The sequence below is a fragment of the Triturus cristatus genome, chromosome 11 (assembly GCF_964204655.1).
Source record: "Triturus cristatus chromosome 11, aTriCri1.1, whole genome shotgun sequence".
Classification (NCBI taxonomy): Eukaryota; Metazoa; Chordata; class Amphibia; order Caudata; family Salamandridae; genus Triturus; species Triturus cristatus.
Genome location: NC_140594.1, coordinates 269,395,897 through 269,418,124, shown reverse-complemented (window position 1 = coordinate 269,418,124; position 22,228 = coordinate 269,395,897). Strand labels below are relative to the sequence as shown.

Sequence of the window (22,228 nt, the reverse complement as noted above, 5' to 3'; positions counted from 1 at the left end):
CTAAATTTAACAACTGTGCCTTGGGGAAGTGATCAGTAGCCGACTCCAGCCGCATGGGCCCCTCCCCTGTGTTGAACTGAATAGTTGCCATATACGGGATCAAGAGATACTGTCATGGACCCTTATAGTGCCCGGCGCCCCAATAAGCTGGACAGCCCCTTCCGTGCTATTTGTCGCTGGCTCGCGCCCTGCACCCGGAGCTCCCAGTGATTTAAAAACAAGCATAGGGTGTGTTGTGGGTGTCCGAACTTCCCTTCCCACCCCCGGTTGACTAGTTGGGGCATGGGCCCCCCCCCCCCCCCCCATTGTACGTTACGGTTTTGAAGTCCTCTCCAGAGTGGGGAGCAGCAGCACTATAGTCCTGAGTTTTGGGTTGATGGTGCCCGGACCGGGCTAGTAGACCGCGATCGCCAATCGCGATCAGTGCGTGATTCACGGGCCGCTCCGTCTCCCCCGGGTAAGTCCATTCGGGTTGCGGGTTCCGTCGTTCTCGCGGGATGCGTGGGGCGCTTCCTGCGGTTGACCGGCCCATCCAGCCAATCCTGCACCTCCTGAGGGCTGGTGAAGAAGAACGAGGCATCGTCTACAAGAATCTTGAGCTTCGCTGGGAAGAACATCATGTACCTGATCCCGCGTTGCCGCAAGGCGGCTTTCACCCCTTCGAAGGACCGCCGCTCTTGTTGGACCTTAAGAGTGAAGTCCGGAAAAAATCGGATAGTTGCATTTTCGTATTGCACATCTCCCTTAGTCCTCGCGGCCTGTAGGATGGCGTCCCGGTCCCTGTAGTTCAGGATTTTGGCTATGATCGTTCTAGGTGCCGCCCCTGGTTTCGGGAGCAGTGCCCTGTGCGCCCGTTCCACCGTGAAGAGCGAGGAGAGTTTTTTAGGCTTGAGGTGATTTATTATGAGGTCCTCCAGGAAGAGGTCCACACTCGGTCCCTCCAGGCCCCCCACCACTCTAATGTTACTGCGTCGGGCCCTCCCTTCTTGGTCCTCGAGCTTCGCCGCCATTTGGCGGTGTTGATGAGTCAAAACATTTATTCACTCCTCCAGTCGTTTAGTAGTCGTCTGGAGGTCTGTGACGTTGGATTCCGTTTCTTTGACCCGTGCTGTTGTTTTCTGCATGTCAGCCCTCATAAGATTTCTATCGACATCTTGTCCATTTTGGTTTCGAGGGTGGTACCCAGTCCCGTGATGGCTGGCATGATGGACTGCAGCGACGGCTCCGTCTCCCCCTGTCCGTTCCTGTCCCCCCTCCTCAAGAGGTTGGGACGACTTGGGAACCGCGTATTTGTCTAGCTTGTTGGACTGGACGGTGGCTCCGTGTTTAGGCCTCATGACTGTGTGACGGCCGCTAGCCGGCCGCCCTCGGTGTCCCGGCCGCACAGGTTCCACTCGTATGCCCCTTCGGGGGGCGGCCTCACCGTCGGCCGATCTCTATATCGTGCCCCGGCCCCACTCAACCAGGAGCGGTGCAGGTGTTAGGGTCACAACTCCGTCCTGGCCGTCCCTGCCGCCAGCTCTGGCTACGCGGTCCCCTTGCCTCTCCCCTACACACCGTAGTTGCTCCAGAGGGGCTCCAGGCGTATTTTCATGCCACATGGTCTCACTCAGTCCTGCCACCTAATTTCTGTAGCGGTCAGGGGGGGGGGGGGGGCCTCAGTGTCCACTGCTCACCGTCACGCCGAAGATCCAAAGGTGCACTGGATGGCTCCCGGGGACTCCTACGCCTTCGCACCGTGCTCCCCACCGCTGCACGTGCTGCTAACCTGCTCCGCTGGAGACGTGGCAGGGGAGTCCTCTGGGCCTCTTCTCCCAGGCACAGCGAGCATGATCGCACCCGGGGCACAACTCCCCCCGACCGGTGGAGTGTCGTCCTGCGTCTTCGTGGCCCGGGTCACACCAGAGCCCTCCAGCCGCTCCTCGTGTGCTTCCCAGGCACGGATTTAGATGGACAGGGGGGGAACGCGAATCCCCTTCCCTACTGAATCTCTGCTACCGCTGGGTTATTGAAGCCGCAAACGCCCGTCGTGCAGATCCGCGGCCGCCACTGAAGCTCCCCGGCAACCGCTGCGCGGGTTCTCCTCGTTCCGCGGAACCTTCGATGGCCGCAGGTCCTCACCTATGGCGCCTTATTAGTCCGCTGCCGCCTTCACTGCGCTGCGGGGGGTTCCGTGGGCACCCCCGACCCAACCGCAACGCCCAGGCAGCTCAACTTCGCGGCCCGCTCCACCTCCAGGCCTCGCCAGGGTCTCTCGCACCTCCCGGTGCCCAGAGCAGCATGTACGCCCTGTCCGACACCAGCGCGAGTTTTTCCCTCGTCGCTGTGTATGGCAGAGCTCTCAGAAGCGCGTATGGATCCCAGTGCTCCTCTCCCCAATCGGCAGTAGCTGCGAGCTGGGCAATGCGCGGTCTTCGCGCTCACGCGGCCGTGGTCGAGCCGCGCTCAGTTCCAGGCGCCGCCGGCCCCGAACTCCACCAGCTCCCACAAGCTGCCACAGTGGAGCCAACCACGGTTCCGAGGGCTCCCAGGTGTCCTGGTGCTTTCCGACGGCGATTCCTTTGTTCAGCATCCGAATGGCCGGATTTTAGTCGGATTTCACGGGTTTTTGAGCCCTAGCTCCGGCGGAGCTCCGTAGTCAGGCGGCCATTACGGTCGGCGCCAAGCCACGCCCCCCCATTTTGTTTGTTTTTTAGATCTTTCGCCATCGGGTATCTACATATAAAATAATGAGTAGCTTAAATAAAAAATACATTTAAAAAGTTGTTACTCAGTGGGAAATGCACTATATAGTACATTATGAAACCTCTTATTTAATGCACTGCAGAGGGCTGTGTGTACCCTGAGAGCCACAGAATTAAATTTGGTTGGTGCAGTGGAGAATAGTGGATTTTTAGTGCAATGAGGTCATAGTTTGTGACAGAAAGCACTGTGAATGTGTAAGTCATTATTTCATACATGCATTACACATATTATGAGCGAGACTGCTACAAACTGTGCAAATAGTTTTCTGATAAACTGGTGCTTCCAAACTGTAGATTTGAGTAATATCAGACCATAAGTAATGCATTGTTTTGCATAACTGTCCCTAAACTCCTCCTCAGGGGTACTAAGCACTGTGTAAATACAGTTTTGCAGTGTGAATCTTTCTGGATTCACAATGCTGTGCATTATTCCGCGGTCTGGTGGTTGGGTCCGGATTCGTTGTCTTTCTTTTGTCATTTATTTATTTATTTATTGTAGCCCAGGTGGGCGTCGACGTCCCACCATTTGGTGCACCTCTCGTGACGTCGACCTGCTTCCTGCGGAAGTCCCACCTCGGGGCGCCATCTTCAGATTCTTTTTTCCGCCGTTGGGTCTGGATCGTCACCGTGAAGCTCCAGAGTTTTTTGGCGAAGAAAGAAGAAAAAGCATGAGTTTCATCGAAGAAGAAGTTGAGGAAGACTACAGAAAGGAAGAGCAACAAGCCGGGACGACGAAGAAGGAGGAGAACCTCGAGATCTTCGACGTCCAACGGAGAATGCGCACTCAGGGACACTGAGCGCAGGAATGGACAAAGCCCCTTTTAAATTCTGCCGTAACTGCCACCACAAATACGCGCAGAAGGACCAACATTCGGTCTGCAACCTTTGCCTGCCAGTTGACCACGAGAGCAAGGACTGCAACGCCTGTTCGGCCTTCACACCGAAGACGCTCCGGGTGAGAGAGAGAGACAGAGGAGAGCCAACTACAGCATGGAGGGCAAGGGGAAGGCCCCAACACTGTACGAACTGGGCCTCTCCACCGACGACGAAGACAACGTCGCCGAAGGACCTGATGACTTCACAGTCGCAGAGACCGATAAGAAAACGTCTGACAAGGTAGGAGAGTCGTCGAGCACTAAACCCTCGACAGCGCCCCAAAAACAGAGTCAGACTCTCGAAAAACGGAGTCAGTCCTCGAAAGGAACACCGGCGACGAAAATTTCGACGACCGCGAGTGGATCCAAGGACGAAAGGACCGGCGGATCCTTCGAGAAGGACTCCCAGGTGCCGAAGACCGCCGAAAGGCAAAGGTCGTCGAAGCAAGGCCAAGAAAGTGGGCGCTCGACTTCGAAAGATAAAGTCGCGTCGACACAAGCTCCGTCGAAAAGACCTACGCTCGACGTCAAACACGCCTCCGAAATGGAGAAGAAAAAGAGGAGGCTCGAAGCAGAGATGGAGAGCATCCTTCAAAGGAAAAAGGAGTTTGACGAGAAGATGAAAAAATTCCCTATCCCAACGAAACCACCGTCAATCATCGTCGAGGAACAGGAGGAGTTCGACGCAGAAGAACTGTCGAAGACTCCTGGAGAGGAAGTAGAAGACCTTTACTATGAGGGTGAAGCAGAAGAACTGTCGAAGACTCCCGGAGAGGAAGAAGAAGACCTTTACTATGAGGGTGAAGAATATGAGGAACAACAATCGAACTACGGCTCGGCACCGTCGACGACGCATGACCTGGAGTGGCAGGACCTTGACGTCGAAAATCCAGAAGAGCCTGTGCAGCCTTACCCTTCGAGGCCTTCGCTGCCAGATGACATAGGGGCTTACAACATGGTAGTCAAAAGCGCGGCTGCAGCTTTTGGTGTCTAACTGGAGGAAGAAAAGCCTAAAGCAGACTTTTTACTGGAGACACTGCTCCCTATCCAAACTAGGAGCCATTTCCTCCCTATGCTCCAGAGTGTCATGAACCAGGGGAACGAGGCGTTCAAGGACCCAGCAACATGCAGGTCCATCACACCTAGGACGGAGAAAAAATATAAACACTCCTCCCAGGACCCTCCATACATAAAAGGATCCGTCACAGCAGATTCAATCATTGCATCTACTGCCAGGAAGAGGGCAAATGTCCCAGCAACCTCTGGACCACCTCCAGACAAGGAAAGCAGGAGGATGGACCTGACGGGGAGAAAAATAGAGAGAAACGCGGCAATGCACTGGCGCATGGCGAACTCCAATGCCCTACTGAACAGGCACCAGTACCAACACTGGGAAGAAATGGGGGAACTGATGAAGCACCTCCCCGAGCAATACCAACAAAGAGCTGCGCACCTAGTGGAGGAAGAAAAGAATATAGCAAACTCTTGCCTTAAACAGCGTTGGATGGAGCAGAAACATCAAGCAGGCTGATGGCAATTGGAATAACAGAAAGAAGGCAAGCCTGGCTCAGGATTTCAGGCTTCAAGCAAGAAGTTCAGAACAACATCCTGAACCCCCCTTTCATCGGCGAGACGCTGTTCGGGGCACCGGTGTGAGAAAGTGGCTCTGTATATACTGTTCCTTAATAGGTACAGGGTGTACAGAGTCCACAGACCCCAAGGGTTTAACAGAGGTTAAAGTTAGATATAATCTTACTCTCCAAAGTGGTAGCCTGGTCGAGCAGTAAGGCAGTATCAGAGGACAGTGTAAAGCATTTGTTGTACACACTCAGTCAACAAATAGTTCCACACACTCAATAACTGAACTCTAGGCCAATGGTTTGTATATAAAAAAATATATGCTTGTTTTATTTTAGAACCAACACTTGGAATTAAAATATACTTTCTCGATAGGAGATGTTTCATAAAAATACTTTTGTATATGCAATAGACTTTTTAGTAAACCGTTACAAGTAGTTGCAGTAGGCAACTCTATTTCTAAACACAATACATTGAGCTCAATGATAAATTCAAATTATATGCAACAGATTACTTTATAGATTACTTTTGTAATTCCAGGCCTGGATCCTAGATCCAGTCCTGGGTCAGTTCTCAGAATCAGCTGTTGAAAGTCGACTTTGGTACTGTAATGATTTTTAACTAATATTTAGCTATTTTAAAAGTTAGCACTTACAAAATATTTCAGAGCAAACAATCAATGATTCCCTATGGAAGGAAATGTAGGTTACAGGTACAGTAGGTTATCGTTACTTTTGTAATCCAGTACTGGGTGCCTAGACTCAGTACTGGGACCTTTATCCAAAACAGGTAAGTAATTACGTTTTCAGATGTTATACGATTTTTAACGAATATTTAGAAATTGCAGAAATCAACACTTAGAAGAAATTTCATAGAAAAGCAGTCAATGATTTCCTATGGAAGAAAAATTAGTAGGTAAGAATAGTTGTGGGTACTTTTCAGAGTTAGTGCTGGGCACCAAGATCCAGCACTGGGAGCTCACCTAAGAGCAGGTGAGTAAATTCGTTTTTGTCACTCGGCTAATTTTTGGTGATTATTTGAAGATTTGAAAAGTCCACACTTAGAAGAAATTTCAGGAAAAAGCCAGCCAATGTTACCCTATGAGGAAAATAGAGTTTGCGGTTTAAGGGTAAGTACTCGACTGGCGATGTTGAGGTTCTGGGCACAGACTCCGGGGTCTCCCAGGGTCAGGTAGGTATAGTTGTTTCACCCTCAGCGGCTCTAGGGCGGCCGGGTGCAGAGAGAGTTAGGCCCAATGTTATCCTATGAGGGATAGGGGGGCCTGGGTTGGTGGCTGCTGTCGGGCAAGCCACGTGGCTGTGGGAGCTGGGCTCCTGGTCACTTACTCAGGGCAAGTGGGGAAGTAGGAAGGAGTAGAGTTTTCACTGCCGGGGCCACTCGGGCGGCTGGGTGCAGGGTGCTTTTGAGCCGTCGTGCGCTCAGTTGATTTCTATGGGAAATCTCCGGTTTGGAAAAAGACTGCAGGCTCGGGGGCGAGGACTCTTCAGGTGCCACCACCACTTCGAGGGGTAAGTTGGGTAGTTGGAGGATAGGTACGTACCCCGGGATTGGGCACAGAGGGCCGTGGGGCGCCGGGTGCAGGGGTGCCTTTTGATGTCGGAAATCTTACCCTCAGTTGATCGCGGTTGGGGTGGCACTCTGTTCTGAGGCTGCAGGCTTCTTCAGGATAGTCGAGGGGGGTCCTTGGGTGCCGGACTCGGGGTCACAGTCGCCGTGGGGTCGTCCTCGTGGGTTTAGTTCACTCTGGCACCGGCCAGGCTTGGCGGGTGCAGAGTGGGCTGGGTTCGCGGTTCCGGGCTGCTGCCAGGGGTAAAAGGTAGGTTCTGAGTAGAGCCTCTACTCATGGGAGTCCCAGGGGATCAGAGTTCAAAGGTAGCCAGGTCCTCCGGGGTTTCTGAGGTTGCTGGCCACAAGAGATGCCGGGTTTGGAGCAGGAGCAAGTTCGAGGTCGACAGGCTGGTAGGGCTGGGGCCAAAGCAGTTGGTGTCTCCCTCTCCTTCGCAGCTGCAGGGCAGGTCTTCTTTTCTTCTCGCTCTTCTTGTAGTTTCGGAATCTGGAATCTGGGGAAGGAAGGTTCAGGGTGCCCCTAAATACTAGATTTAGGGGCGTTACAGGTAGGTGAAGGCCAGGGACGAATGGGTCCTTGTCCTGGGGTGGGTACACCCCCTATCCTGCCTCTCTCCTGTGGGAGGGGGGCAGTAGCCTAATCCTGATAGGGTAGGGCCTCCCACCTTCAAGATGGCGAGAGCCCGGAGATGTGCTTCACCTCGCCTCCCCCACCTGAGGGGTGGGGTGGGCAGGCTGGCACATCCCCTGTCCTTGTATGGGGTTTCCGGCCAAGCTTCCCGCCAGAGTGGGGGGTTGCAGTGGCCTGGGGAAACTCCTAGAGGCGGCAGGCCTTTGAAGCTTTCCTTTGCTCATCCTGGGGGAGGAGATTTATCACCTCACCCAGGATGTGCATTGTTGCAGGCCCGGGAGAGCAGGGGCTCTCCCACCCAGGGGTCCAGCAACGTGTCTGCTGTGTGGCAGCCTGGGCAGCCTCAGAGCAGACGTGGATTGTAGGTTAGTTGTAAGGGGGCACCTCTAAGATGCCCTCTGGGGTGCTTGGTACATTAAATCCCACACTGGCATCAGTGTGGGTTTAATGTGCTGAGAAGTTTGATACCAAACTTCCCAGTCTTCAGTGTTGCCATTATGGTGCTGTGGAGCTCGTGTTTGACGAGCTCCCAGCACCATGTACTCTTAAATGGCAGCACTGCACTTACAGTGCCCGGAAATGGACCTGGGTACTGTAGGGGCACAGGGCTCCTGCTCCTGTGCCCACACCATGGGCATAAGACACCCAGCCAGAGGGGTGACTGACATATGCCTTGGCAGTGTAGGTGATGGGCATGGCACACAGAGATGGGTGCCATGTCGACTCTTCATTTTGTCCTGCACCCAGACACTCAGCCTGCAAAGGCAGTGTGTGTGTGTAAGGGTACAGGGCCTCTAAGGGTGGCACAATGAGTGCTGCAGCCCTTAGGGGCCTTCCCTGGTCACAAGGCCCTGGGTACCTAGGGTACCATTTACCAGGGGCTGACATGTGGCCAGGGTTTGCCAATTGGGAGTTTGTGTGTTTTAAGGAAGGAACATAGGCCCTGGGCACCTGATTGGCAGGAGTCCAGGGTACACTCAGTCAAAGTACAGTCAGCAATTTAGCAAAAAGTGGGGGCATACCATGCAAGAAAGATGGCACTTTCTCACAACCGGTGGATGAAAAACTCACCCAGATCAAAAAGGAGAACGAAACAGCAAGGTCCATGGGGGCCCTGCAATTCAGAGGGATGAGAAGAGGTACCCCGACACGGAGACCTTACGGAAGAGGAGGAAACCAGCCGGGAACGTCACCCCAAACATTCCAGCAGGCCCATCAGGGCGACAACCACGGGCAGCAGGCCCAGCAGAAACAACACTGGCAATACCAGCCTCGGGGCCAGTCCTTTCGGAGCAGGGGGAACGGACGAGGCCAGAGACGCAGAGGGGGAGACCAACTCACCTCAAAGTGACTTCACACGGGAAAGAGTGCTTACCCACAAAAACCCTCCAAGGGTGGAGCACAAAAGATCAAAGACGAGAGGGTTACACAGACTAACGCCAACGAACATGCAACACCAGTAGGCGGCAGACTGAGAATTTTCCTTCAAGAATGGAAAAAGATAACAACAGACAAATGGATACTGAACATCATACAGTTCGGATACTGTATAGAGTTGGAAAGGAAACCATCAAACAGAAAAGCAAAGAGGAGGGAGCACTCAGGACAGGAGCTAGTGCAACTCGTAGAAGAAGCACAAGAACTACTCCTAAAGAATGCCATAGAGCCAGTACCTTTCAAAGAAAGGAACAAGGGAGTGTACTCAAACTACTTCCTGGTACCAAAGGTGGACGGAACACTAAGGCCCATCCTGGATCTACGGTTCCTAAACAAGTACGTAAGGACGCAAAAATTCAAAATGACGTCCCTACAAGAGGTACTCCCGCAAATGAGAGACGGAGACTTCATGTCCACCGTGGATCTCAAAGATGCCTACCTGCACATCCCAATGAACAGGCAGCACAAAGGTCTGTTAAGGTTCGCCATTGGCAAGGAACACTACCAATTCACAACCTTGGCATTCGGGCTAAAGTCCGCACCAAGGGTTTTCACAAAATGCCTGGCGGCAATGGCAGCGTACCTGCGGAGGGAAGGCATTCATGTATACCCTTACCTCGACGGCTGGCTAATAAAGGCAAGTTCACGCGAAAAGTGCGAGGAACACGCACAGCGGGTCACAAACACACTAACAAAGCTGGGATTCTCAATACACTGGGGGAAATCCTCCATGGAACCAGAACAGGTGAAGATCTTCCTGGGGGAAAAGATCAACACCTTACAGAGAACAGTGATGCCCAGCGACAAGAGAACACTGACCCTGCTGAAGGAGACGTGCCTCTACCAGAAGGGGCAAGCTCTGACAGTGAGAACAGCGAGCAAGATCATGGGGATGATGGCGTCATGCATTCACCTAGTTCCCAATGTACGCCTACACATGAGGCCTTTGCAGGAATGGCTGCAACAGCAATGGTCACAGGCAAGCGGAAGTTGGGAGGATCTGGTGGTTGTAACGCACGCGGTGCAAGAAGAGATAGCATGGTGGAACAGGGAGAACATAACTATAGGGAAGCCCTTGACACCACCAAATCCAACGGTGACCATCACCACAGACGCATCTCAGAAAGGATGGGGAGCACATATGGACAAGCTCAGAGTGAGGGGTCTGTGGACTCCAGCGGATGCGGTCAGACACATCAACTACCTGGAGTGGAAGACCGTATTCCTAGCCCTGAAAGCCTTCCAGAAAAAACTGTACAGCCAGAAGGTGTTGATACAAACAGACAATACAACGATGTTCTACATCAACAATCATCGGTGACCCGTAGCACGCTATACGTAGTAGCGCCGAAAAGACACATTGCACCAACATACAGTAAAACATAATGATATAGACTCATAATGACTATGTCGTATCTTGTAACAGTCATCAGCCACCTCCCCATGGAAAGGAGCCCCCGCTTGACACAGGAATTTTTTCTCTCTCTTTTATTTGTTATCCCCCTTAGGTACTTCTTTGTTTTGGGCATATCTACAGTCGAGATTTTAACCACATAGTAGGGAACTATTTTCTGTGGTTAGCCCCAAGATACCGCTCACTTATGCGGGTTACCATCCCCACTTCGGAAGCCCATTTTCACGTGCACTATCATCTCAACTGAAGAAACGCCACTGATCACTTAGACAAACCAGGCGTCGAACATGTCGACCTTGTAATAGTTACTCAGGCACATTAAGCCTCACAGTAACTCACTTACCCTCTGGTTTTTTGGTCTACCAGGGGTACCACGCGATTAAAAGTTCTTCCTGTGGATACTCCCAGGCAGTTTTAACTTTGAGCATCTTTCACTGTATGCACTTCACCACTTCCACCACTGGATCCACCCCACACACCCGCACTCACCTGACGGCCGTTCTCTTAAAAGATCTCTGTGAAAGTGACCCTTTGGGGGGCCCATCGAGCATTGCAGCACCGGCCCGACGAGGAGCAAAGGCCCAATGATGAAGCATGACATCCCTCGGGGTGTGTAAGGGCTACTAAGAGGCAAGACTCGGCACTCCCCTTTGGGATTGGATCCTTGATACTGGGGATGTACCTCTGCCTCTCTTTTCCCTCTTCCTCTCACTATCTACTCTACTCTTAATCTCTCCTTTGGATGAGTGGGTGACACTTTGCACCCTGATCTCGGAACAGTGTCCCCTGTGATTTAACTGTTCCTACAAAACCAATGCTCGCTGTATTTTGCAAAGTAACATTGTATGAAAAGTATAACTTACATGCTACTAAGTAAATCTTGGTTCTAGAAATAAAACAACTAAACTTTTTATACAAACAATTTGTCTGGATTCAGTCTTTGAGTGAGTGACATCATTTCCTGCCTGAGTGTATGCAGCAAATGCTTAACACTACTCTCTGATAAACCTGACTGATCAACCACACTACCACAAAAGAGAGTAGGGTATTATCTTCTTTAGCCTCTGCTATACCTTTGGGGATATGCTGAACTCTGTGCACACTATACCTTACTTTGATATGGTATATACAGAGCCAGCTTCCTACACAGTCCATTCATAAAATCCCAATCTAGTGATCTGCACAATGGCATATTTTGATTTGTATGTGCTCTGCATCCCACTGTGCAGACGGAGATTAGAAATAAATTGATGTCAGCACATGGAGGTGGAGTAGATATTGTGGTACCAAGGTCATATCTGAGTGGGACCCAGCTGCACAATGCCAGCTATTAACGTGTGAGGGAATTTCTATAAAAATTCTCAGGATCCAGTCTGGTGCCTGGGAGAATTTACAAATGTAGGAATCTTTTGTAACTGATGAAAGTGCTGTCGTCATAGGTAGACCAGGAGCCAGAGATGTATTTAAGTAGATTTATTGTTCAAATAAGATGGTACAGGGTGCCCCACCGGGAGCAGCATTCTGCTGCTCAGCCCCACTCAATCCAACTGATCCACTTCTTCAAAGCATGCACACACACCCAACATTCCATGACATCACACTCATGCAGGCTGAGCAGCCAGGACTAGGAAGTATAGGATGTAACATATCTCCTTCCTTTAGAAACAATTAAAACAACAAGAAGCAAATTGAAGGAACAATATCACATTTCGTCACTAGGAAATCAAATCAATTAGATCACAAAAATCACTGTAGATAAGTAAATGCATACCTAGATCTCAACATCAATCAATTAGCATTCTCGGATATTAAAATCGACAAGATCAAAAATGATAAACGATAATGATTTCTCTATAGTTCACATAAGAACATATAGCATAAATAATAGTGTTCTTCGTATAGAATGGTAATGAAACATGTAAGGTTACAATAAAAATTGCACATGTTTCAGGCAGGGTGCAATCTAGACATATGGCAAAGTTTCCAGGGAAAATGCAATCACAACCTTGCCCAGTACACCCTGACGAACACCACAGGGAAAATGCGATCACCACAATCACCCAGCACACTCAAAGAAACATCACAACACACCTATCTCCCTCTGCCAAAGAACATGAAAGAAAAACAAATTGCACATGTTCCAGCATGGATGTAATAACGCACACTAATGACGTGTGAGGGAGAACAAAAATGTAGTGCACGCCAAAACATTACAATTTAAAGTAGTGCACTAGCAACACGGGCAAGACAAAAGATAAAATATATGCACTCGACAACTACAAAACTAAATAATGAGTATTCTGCCAATGCAACCCTGACGTGCAAAGCAAAACACCTTCCCAACACAACCCTGACGTGTGAGGGACATCACCAACGCAACCATGACGTGCGAGACAAAACACATTCCTAACACAACCATGACGTGTGAAGGAAACTCCCAACGCAACCATGACATGCGAGGGACACTGCCAACGCAACCATGACGTGCGAGACAAAACACATTCCTAACACAACCATGACGTGTGAAGGATGCTCCCAACGCAACCATGATGTGCGAGGGACACTGCCAACGCACCCTTAACGGGCGGGGCAAAACATTTTCCCAAGACAACCATGACGTTTATGGGACATTCCCAACGCAACCCTGACGTGCAAGGGAAAAACAAAAAAAAATACAACACGGGGTACACGACCCACAAAACATGCTTATACAAAACACAGTACATACCCCCAGACCACATATAGAAAATCACAGCATGTAAATAACATTAGTTGCTAAAACAATACATAAGTAAATTCACATTAAATTTAGGATGAAGGGTCATGCATAACATCACCACAGTACAACAAGCATTAACTGTGTAGGTAAAATATGTAAATTTCTTCTTGCTTGTTTAGCAGATTTTACCCAAAAACAATAAACTAAAACAACACAAAAGTAGTCACCGTTGTCATCAATTTAAGTGTGGATTGAACACCATCTGCCATGCTCCGATGAGAAACTCATCACGTGGAAATTGAACATCTACAAAAACAACCCTCAAAAACAAGTCTTAGAAGTTATTTATCAGATGCAGCAATATCGTGGGCAAATCGTGTAAAAAGTTGAAGAGCATACGATATTGGACTGTCACAACAAAGCATTCAAAACTCAAATAACCTTAACAACAAAAAAAACGTGGTTGGCAAAAATTTTACGTAGAGCATAAAGGAAAACAATGACTGCAGACCTCCACAAGATGGCGGCACGTTACCAACGCAGCGGCGGATGGCTCACGGCACAAACGTGCATTCTCTGTCTCTGCTCAATGATGCAGACGTCATCAGGAGACAATAATGCAGGAGGCAAACAGGAGTAAGATGAAGATGAGTGGCGCGTGCACCGAATCCCCTCGGATTCAAAAGGAAATAGTATCGTTTAACAGTTTAGCAGTTGCTATCCCACGTTCTCCTTCATATAGCTTGCACTAATTTCCCCAAATCTACACGTGTCTCCCACGCAGTAGAAACATCACAGCCAAGTGCGCCGCTATTTGTCCTTCTTAACTGCAACACGCCTGGTTAATAATGCTCAACAGACTCTTGTTTTTTTTTTTTAAGACGAAGGCGGTTAAACTGGCAAGATAATAGAACAAATGCCTCACCCATTCCGTTGGTCACTACTAATCCACACGCAGCTTGGAACTTGTAAAATAGTTCAGATTGATGATCCAACACGATCCATAACATGCCTTCTTACAATCTTTATAGATGATGTAAATCACGTAAATTAAACACGCAGATTTAATTACGAAAGCACAAGTTCTCTCCGTTGTCTCTTGTCAACAGACTTGCACTCTGATCTCACGTCGACTTAAATGTAAGCGTGAAATTTGCCAAACGCTTCATGGGACCCGACTCATGGCCCCTGATTTCAGAATGCTTTTACGATGTACTCTCCCAGCCAAATTGATTGGTCCATCATCCCTGCATTGCTTCAAAACCCTCATTGCCGGTTCGCTGTATTTTACGACACAACTCATTTCATGCCTCCCTTTCACATCTTCTGATGACTTCAGACTGACATACAGCTTAAACCCCACATTTAAATATCTTCTGGTCTTCAATATGTCGTACGGGCATTGTGACAACTGTCACTACATGAGGATAGTTGAATCAAAATCCCAGAGCAAAAACGCTCATTTCATTCAGTTTGTATTCAAACTACAATTCCAGGCAGGGTTCAAACCACTCAAGCCAGATAATGTCCAACGCCAAACACATACCTCTGAGGACTGTCTGTTGGAAAAGACACCGGTGGGGCATCCAAGGCGTTGCGCAGGCTTAATTTTCAAACTTCTTTTCAGACACTGGCCGTCTTCTTTTAGTTCCTTGTTTCTTGATTCTTCACGCATGGTTCTTTTAAAAATCGTCGCCATTTTTGTAACTGATGAAAGTGCTGTCGTCATAGGTAGACCAGGAGCCAGAGATGTATTTAAGTAGATTTATTGTTCAAATAAGATGGTACAGGGTGCCCCACCGGGAACAGCACTCAGCCACACTCAATCCAACTGATCCACTTCTTCAAAGCATGCACACACACCCAACATTCCATGACATCACACTCATGCAGGCTGAGCAGCCAGGACTAAGAAGTATAGGATGTAACAGAATCTGAGGTTAGATAGAGGCTCTACCAGAAAAGGTGTTTTTGAAGGTAAGTAGCTTGTTCTTTCCTGACAAACACTTCTGACAAAAAAGGATGACACATTACTTCATATGTATTTTCTGTTTGTTTCCCATTTCAGAAACTGTTTACGGTATTTCTTGCCTCCAAATTTTCCGATTTCCAAAAGTGAACTAAGCACCATGAGTGCTGAAGAACTGACGGCCTTTCCTCTGGTAAGTTTAGTAAGTAACAAAAATGATGTTGATTTCTAGATGGAATATGTTTTTCTATGCCTGTATGCAGATACCATTATGCTGAACATTAATATATGTTTTATGTTCTCTGTGTATTTAACTGGAACTTAACAGATTCTCAAACCTAGCAAAGGTGAAAGCAAACTAGTGCTTCAGATTGTTCTTTAGTTAATCTTAAAGACTGGTGCAACAAATTGTGCCAATCATTAAAGCCAACCTTATTGGTTTGACCTTAGATAAAGGTCAAGCCTAGATGATAGGCAATAACATGGGAGCTGGGTTTTAAGGGTCATTGTATCCCACCACTGCAGCAGACTTGAGTTCTAATTGAATATCTACTTAATTGACAAAAAGAAACCTCCATCGAGAAACTAGGGGTATAAAAACTCCGGTGGTCTTAAAATCTTTCATCCCTCTTCTTTCAGAGCTCCGGCTGTTGAGTTTTTGCCAGGTGCATGCATTATTGAAATGAATGAATAAAAGGGTCTGTGATCTAAAGTGAGGGTGTGTTTGTGAAGGCCCTCCCTATTCCTCAGTTCTGTTTAGTGGCTTTGTCACATTTGGCATGGCAGAGAGAGACAGCTTTGGGAGGCTTTTCCATACTGCAGATTTGTGACTGTGAGCCATGGGAAGAGGACGGGGAACTCTTTTCCATTATCATAGCACAGCTTCTCTCTCCTTCGCTCCACTACACAGCTTCAGATGTCCTTATGAGAAGCAGGAGAGAGGGAGAATCAGAGATTGTGGATTTGGGAATTGACTTTTCAATGGCAGCAGGCTATATCTTACTTCTGCACCATTGTCTTCAATGGAGAACTCCACATTTCACTATTATGATGTCTCTCTGCGGAACTTTAGCAACATGTTCTGAATTGAGCTCATGAACTGTCAGCAGAGAAACACATGCATTGATTCAAAGCATGTGAACACGCTTAGACCTTCGGGATTAAGGTGAATGCCTTGACTGGTTAACATGGTCTATAATCAAGTTTTCATATGGTGAGCAGACTGGGTATCCAGAGTTCAGTCCTATGTCACCTTGTTTCAGGACTGCATCTTCACCATTGAGCCTTTTCTCTTCTCACCCAAGTTTGCAGAGTGAGATCAGCTCCAGACAACACTCCCCTATCACACCCTATGCCTTTTGCTCCCTTCTTAGTTCTCCTATTTTCGCAGTTGTACACTGTACGCTACACTCACCTATGGTCTACCTCATTTAGACCATAACTTAGTAGACCACACTATCATTCTTCTTAATTTAGCATACCATACCACGCCACGCATAGCTACCCCATCAAACCATACTGCTCCCCAACCACCTCATCATTGGACGCCAGCTGACAACCACATGCTTTTCTTACAACATATCACACACAGCATAAACCTTTGACGTTCCTACCCTCACAAGACTACCATAGTCACAACTGCCACTCCAAATTAGCATGATTCATTATGCTGCATTACTCAACATCTCTACATATGCCATTATCATACCCAATCATGCCATATCATAACGCCCTTCCACAATAAACCTATCCATCTTTCTATTCAAAATGACACCTCATAAAGCCTGTTCACAGTTCACCTTCAACACCTCAGGCAATCTCCATAAAGCTTGTTAGGGAGCGTAGGAAGCTGGCTTTGTACATACTATACCAAAATGAGGTATAGTGTGCACAGAGTCCAGGGGAACCCCAAAGGTAGGCAGAGGTAAAAGTAGATAGCACCTTACTCTCCATTTGTGGTAGTGTGGGCGAGCAGTAAGGCTTTATCAGAGGGTAGTATTAAGCATTTGTTGTACCCACTCAATCAGCAATCGATGTCACACACTCAAAGACTGAACTCAGACCAATTTCATTTGTATAAAAATATTATTTAGTTATATTTATTTTCTAGATCCAGGCAAGCCTGGTACAGTTAAGTGTAAATGGCCCTTCTCAAGGCAGGTTGAACAATACAAGCAAGCTGAATGAAAATGACTTTATTACAGGTTTGTAAATCTTTTCAGTGCAGTGGAAATTACTGTTAGATTACTTTTGAATATCTTACACATTACTTTATGGATTACTTTTTCTACTATGTGTGATATACCGAGATATCACAGTGGGACAGTTCCTAGAGAAAAGGTAAGTAAAGCAGTTTTTCAATGTTTCATACAAAACCCACTCCACACTTAGAATAATTTTTAGGAAAAAGCAGTCAATGCAATCCTATGAAAGGAAATTGAGTTATCGGTTCAGAGGTAAGTACAAGTTTGTGGGAGTTGGTATTCTGGGGTTGGAGCTAGGGTTCCCCCAGGGTCAAGGATGCACCCTCAGCGGCACTTGGGCGGCCGGGTGCAGAGTGCTGAGGCCCAATGTTATCCAACGGGGAATAGGGGATTCCGGTTGGTGGCTGCTGACAAGCAGACCACAGGGTTGTGGGAGCAAAGCTCCTGGAGTTAGGCTTAGAGCAAGGGGGATCCGAGACAACACCCAAAGTACACCTGCTGCTGCGCTGGGCGGCTGGGTGGGGGGTGCTGTTTTAGCGTTGCGTGCCATAATGTTTTCAATGTGGATTCTCCGGCTGCAACAAAGACTGCAGCTTTGGGGACGAAGATCTTCTGGAGGTGACCACTCATTGGAGAGGTAAGTTGGAATGCCTGGGGATGCTGGGACACCGTTGGTTGGGCCACCCAAGGCCATGGGGCGTCGGGTGCAGGGGTGTCATTAGGCACCGGGTTTTCTTACCAGCTCTGGTTGCGGTCGGGGGGGGGATCCTTCAGAAAGATGCTGCAGGCTTCACTTGGAGATTCGAGGCAGGTCAGAGATCACCAGAACTCAGGTCAGGATCGCCAGGGAGACCTCCTCGTGCTGTTGGGCCACTCGAACTCGGGCCGTAGGCGATGGGTGCAAAGTGGTGCAGACTCACGGATTTGGCCGGAGCCAGAGTCTTTTGATGAGCAAATCTGGTGCTCACGGGAGACATTCTTTCTTGTGGAAGGCAGGGCAGGTCCTCGGGGTTCTTGAGGTTGCTGGCTGCAGGACACCCCAGGATTTCGATGACGCAGGTTCGAGGTGAGGACAGGTCGATAGGGCTGGGGCCAAGTCAGTGGGCGTTCTCCTCTTCTTAGTTTCAGCATGGCTCTTCGGTCCTTCTTCTTCTCTTCTTCTTAGTCGGTACTTGTCTGAGGAGGCAAGGTTCTGGGTTGCCCCTAAATACTAGATTTAGGGATGTTACAGATAGGTAAAGGTCAGGACCAATGGGTCTCTTCCTTGGGGTAGATACACCCCCTATTATGCCACCCTCCATTGGGAGGGGGGCATATGCCTCACTCTGGTTGGCTGGGTCCCCCCATCCGAAAGATGATGGGAACTGAGAGTTTTGCTTTACCTCGCCTCCCCCACCTGAGTTGTAAGAAAGTGGCTCTGTATATACTGTTCCCAAGTAGGTACAGTGTGTACAGAGTCCACAGTCCTCGGAGGTTTGGCAGAGGCTAAAGTTAGATATAACCTTACTCTCTAAAGTGGTAGCTTGGTCGAGCAGTAAGGCAGTATCAGAGGACAGTGTAAAGCATTTGTTGTACACACTCAGTCAGCAAATGGTCTCACGCCAGTTGCTGAGTACAGCAAGTGGCCTGGAGAAGCTCACAAAGACGGCATGCCTTTGAAGCTTCCCCTGTCCATCCTGAGGCAGGAGACCTAGCACCTTGGAAAAGTGTGGCTCAATGATTAGAGCGGCAGACCCTGATGCAGAGGTCTAGCCCGGGACCAGGGTTCAATTCCCCGCCTCGGCGGGTCTTGGGCTCAAAAATTCCACGGACCTGATAATTCTCGCCTCGGTGCCTATTCCAATCATGGAGTCCCACTCTGCAACTCTGGGCAATAGCTTGCTTAATCTCCACAACGGCCCCCACAACGCTAAGGATGCCTGGCCTCCACCTTGGGGGTGCCCAGGAGTGGACGCCTCACAGGGAAAGCCAGGATGGGTTCCACAGCGGTATTCGTACAAGCGCCTTGAGACCCTTGCGGGTGAGTAGTGCGCTATACAAGTATCAAATTTACATTTACAATTTACATTTACCTCGCCCAGGATGTGCATTGTTGACGGCCTAGGAGAGCGGGTGGCTCCCTACCCAGGGGTCCAGCAACATGTCTGCTCTGTGGCAGCCTAGGCAGCCCCTCAGACCAGACGTGGATTGTAGGTTAGTTTCAGGGGGCATCTCTAAGATGCCCTCTGTCGTGCATTGTACATTAAATCCTGCACTGGCATCAGTGCGGGTTTAATGTGCTGAGAAGTTTGATACCAAACTTCTCAGTCTTCAGTGTTGCCATCATGGGGCTGTGGAGCTCGTTTTTGACGAGCTCCCAACACCAACTCTTAAATGGCAGCACTGCACTTACAGTGCCCAGGAATGGGCCTGGGTACTGTAGGGGGCACAGGGCTCATGCCCCTGTGCCCACACCACTGGCATAGCGCACCCAGCTGGAGGGGTGGCTTATGGATGCCAGGGCAGTGTAGGTTGTGGGCATGGCACACAGGCATGTCTGCTATGTCGACTCTGTTTTGTCTTGTACCCAGACACTCAGCCTAGCCTGCAAGAGCAGTGTGTGTGTGTGTTAGGGTACAGGGCCTCTAAGGGTGGCACAATGAGTGCTGCAGCCCTTAGAGGCCTTCCATGGTCACAAGGTCCTGGGTACCTAGGGTACTATTTACCAGGGGCTGACATGTGGCCAGGGTTTGCCAATTTGGGTTTTAGGTTTTTAGGGAAGGAACCTGATAGGCAGGAGTCCAGGGCACACTCAGTCAAAGTACATTCAACAATTCAGCAAAACGTGGGGGCATACCATGCAAGAAAGATGGCACTTTCTCACACCAGCTAACCAACCATCCAGTGTCTTTACTGAGAAGTCTACAAATTCAATCCAGGACTGGGTTTTGTGAGCCCCCCTGAATTTAATTCTGTACTCCTCAGTAGTGAATCCAAATCCCTCAATCAGAGCCTTCCTCATGAGGTCATAGGATCCTGCTTCTGCGCCAGAGAGGGTCAGAAGCCTGTCTCTGCAGTTACCAGAGAACAGTTCCCACAGGAGTGCCCCCCAGAGAGGTTTCTTTACTCTTCTTATTTCACAAGCCCTCTCAAAGGCTGTAAACCATTTGGTGATGTCCTCACCTTCCTCAAATTTAGGAACAATCCCTCTGGGGATTTTAGGATCAGAAGTTTCCTCCCTTTCCTTGTTTTTATTATTGCTGCCACCATTGATGAGTGCTAAACCCATATCTCTCCTTTCTTTTTCTAAAGCCAGGAGCCTGGACTCTAGATCCAACCTTTTGGCCAGCTTTGCTAAAAAGCTGTCCTCTTTACTGGTGGGTCCCCCAGTGAACTCTCTGGCACCTGGTTCACCTGTGTGATCTCTAGGTTCCCAGATGCTGATTCTTAGATTCAAGGGTATGGGGGCCCTTTCCTCCCTAGGGATTAAGGGAGGGGAGTTATTATCCTCCTCCTCTTCTTCCCTTTCCTCATCTGACTGGCCATCACCATGTTCAGATGGGTGGTCCTTAGCATACTCAGCCAAGAGCTCCTGGAGCCCTAGTTTGGTTGGATGCAGGCCCATTGGTAAATTTTTAAGTTTGCATAGGGACCTCAATTCCTTGAAAGACAAGTGTAAGTAAGGTGTGAGGTAGAGCTCCTCCACCTGGTCCTGCATGGTATTATTTTCACTAATAGCTGGGTTTATTTGAGTCATTCTAAACTGACAGTTCTAATCCTCTACCCTGACTATAGTGACTTTTATTTTTCTAAAATTCTAATGGGACTTAAGCATGGCCCTGACAAGAGTTTTAGTATTTTGGAAAAGACCAATCAGAATTCTAAAGGCAATTTTAAGAGTTCTGTCGTGTGATGAGATGGTAGCCAAGTAATCCAACAAATGCAAGTTGGTATCCCACCGCTGATCCACCAATGTAAGAAAGTGGCTTTGTATATACTGTTCCCAAATAGGTACAGGGTGTACAGAGTCCACAGTCCCCAGAGGTTTGGCAGAGGCTAAAGTTGGATATAACCTTACTCTCTAAAGTGGTAGCTTGGTCGAGCAGTAAGGCGGTATCAGAGGACAGTGTAAAGCATTTGTTGTACACACTCAGTCAGCAAATGGTCTCACACACTCAAGAACTGAACTCTAAGCCAATGGTTTGTATAAAAAATATATGGTTGTTTTATTTTAAAACCAACAATAGGTATCAAAATATACTTTCTCAAAATGAGATGTTTTAGTTAAATACTTTGCAATAGGCAATTGACTTTTGCAGGTAATAGTTACAGTTTGTTGCAATAGGCAACACAATTTCAAACACAATAATACGTTGAGCTCAATGGGAATTTTAAGTTATGTGCAAATGATTACTTTCAGGATTACTTTTCTAACTCCAGGACTGGATCCTAGATTCAGTCCTGGGACAGTTCTTGGAAACAAGTGAGTGAATTAGTTTTAGTTACTGTTGTGATTTTTAAGCAATATTTTGCTTTTTTTAAAGTTGACAAACTTTTTCTAATCAAATTACCAATGTTATCCTATGGAAGGAAATTCACTTAGCAGGTAAGTGGGGTTATGGTTACATTTTTCTATGTCAGTGTTGGATCCTAGATCCAGCACTAGCGTACCACCTGTAAGCAGTTGAGAAACTGCGTTTAAGTTACACAGGCGATTTTTAAGGAATATTTATAAGTTTGCAAAATCGACACTTAGAAGAAATTTCACAGAAAAACAGTCAATGGTTTCCTATGGAAGAAAATTCAAGTTACGGGTAAAGTATGTTCTCGTTACTTTTGTAATCCAGTGCTGGGCTCCTAGGCTCAGTACTGGGGCATCTATCTAAAACAGGTAAGTAATTACGTTTTCACAGTTGGTACGATTTTTAAAGAATATTTGTAGTTTGCAAAAATCGACACTTGGAAGAAATTTCGCTGAAAACAGTCAATGGTTTCCTATGGGAGAAAATTGAGTTAGTGGTAAGTACGGTCGTAAGTACTTTTCAGGGTCAGTGCTGGGCACCAAGATCCAGCACTGGGATCTCTGCTAAT

At 48.3% G+C, this 22,228-nt stretch overlaps 1 protein-coding gene across 5 annotated transcripts in view; it reads left to right on the top strand.

Annotated features, from left to right (window-relative positions):
- The window catches only part of MORC2 (MORC family CW-type zinc finger 2), a 403,660-nt gene that overhangs the window by 325,993 nt on the left and 55,439 nt on the right, over nucleotides 1-22,228 (top strand). For 3 of the 5 annotated variants that reach the window (XM_085634754.1, XM_085634751.1, XM_085634752.1), the window contains one exon: nucleotides 15,054-15,156. In XM_085634754.1, the coding sequence (XP_085490880.1) occupies nucleotides 15,054-15,156 (103 nt within the window). The remainder of the gene's footprint in view (nucleotides 1-15,053; nucleotides 15,157-22,228) is intronic. The other 2 variants (XM_085634756.1, XM_085634755.1) reach the window with 1 other exon arrangement.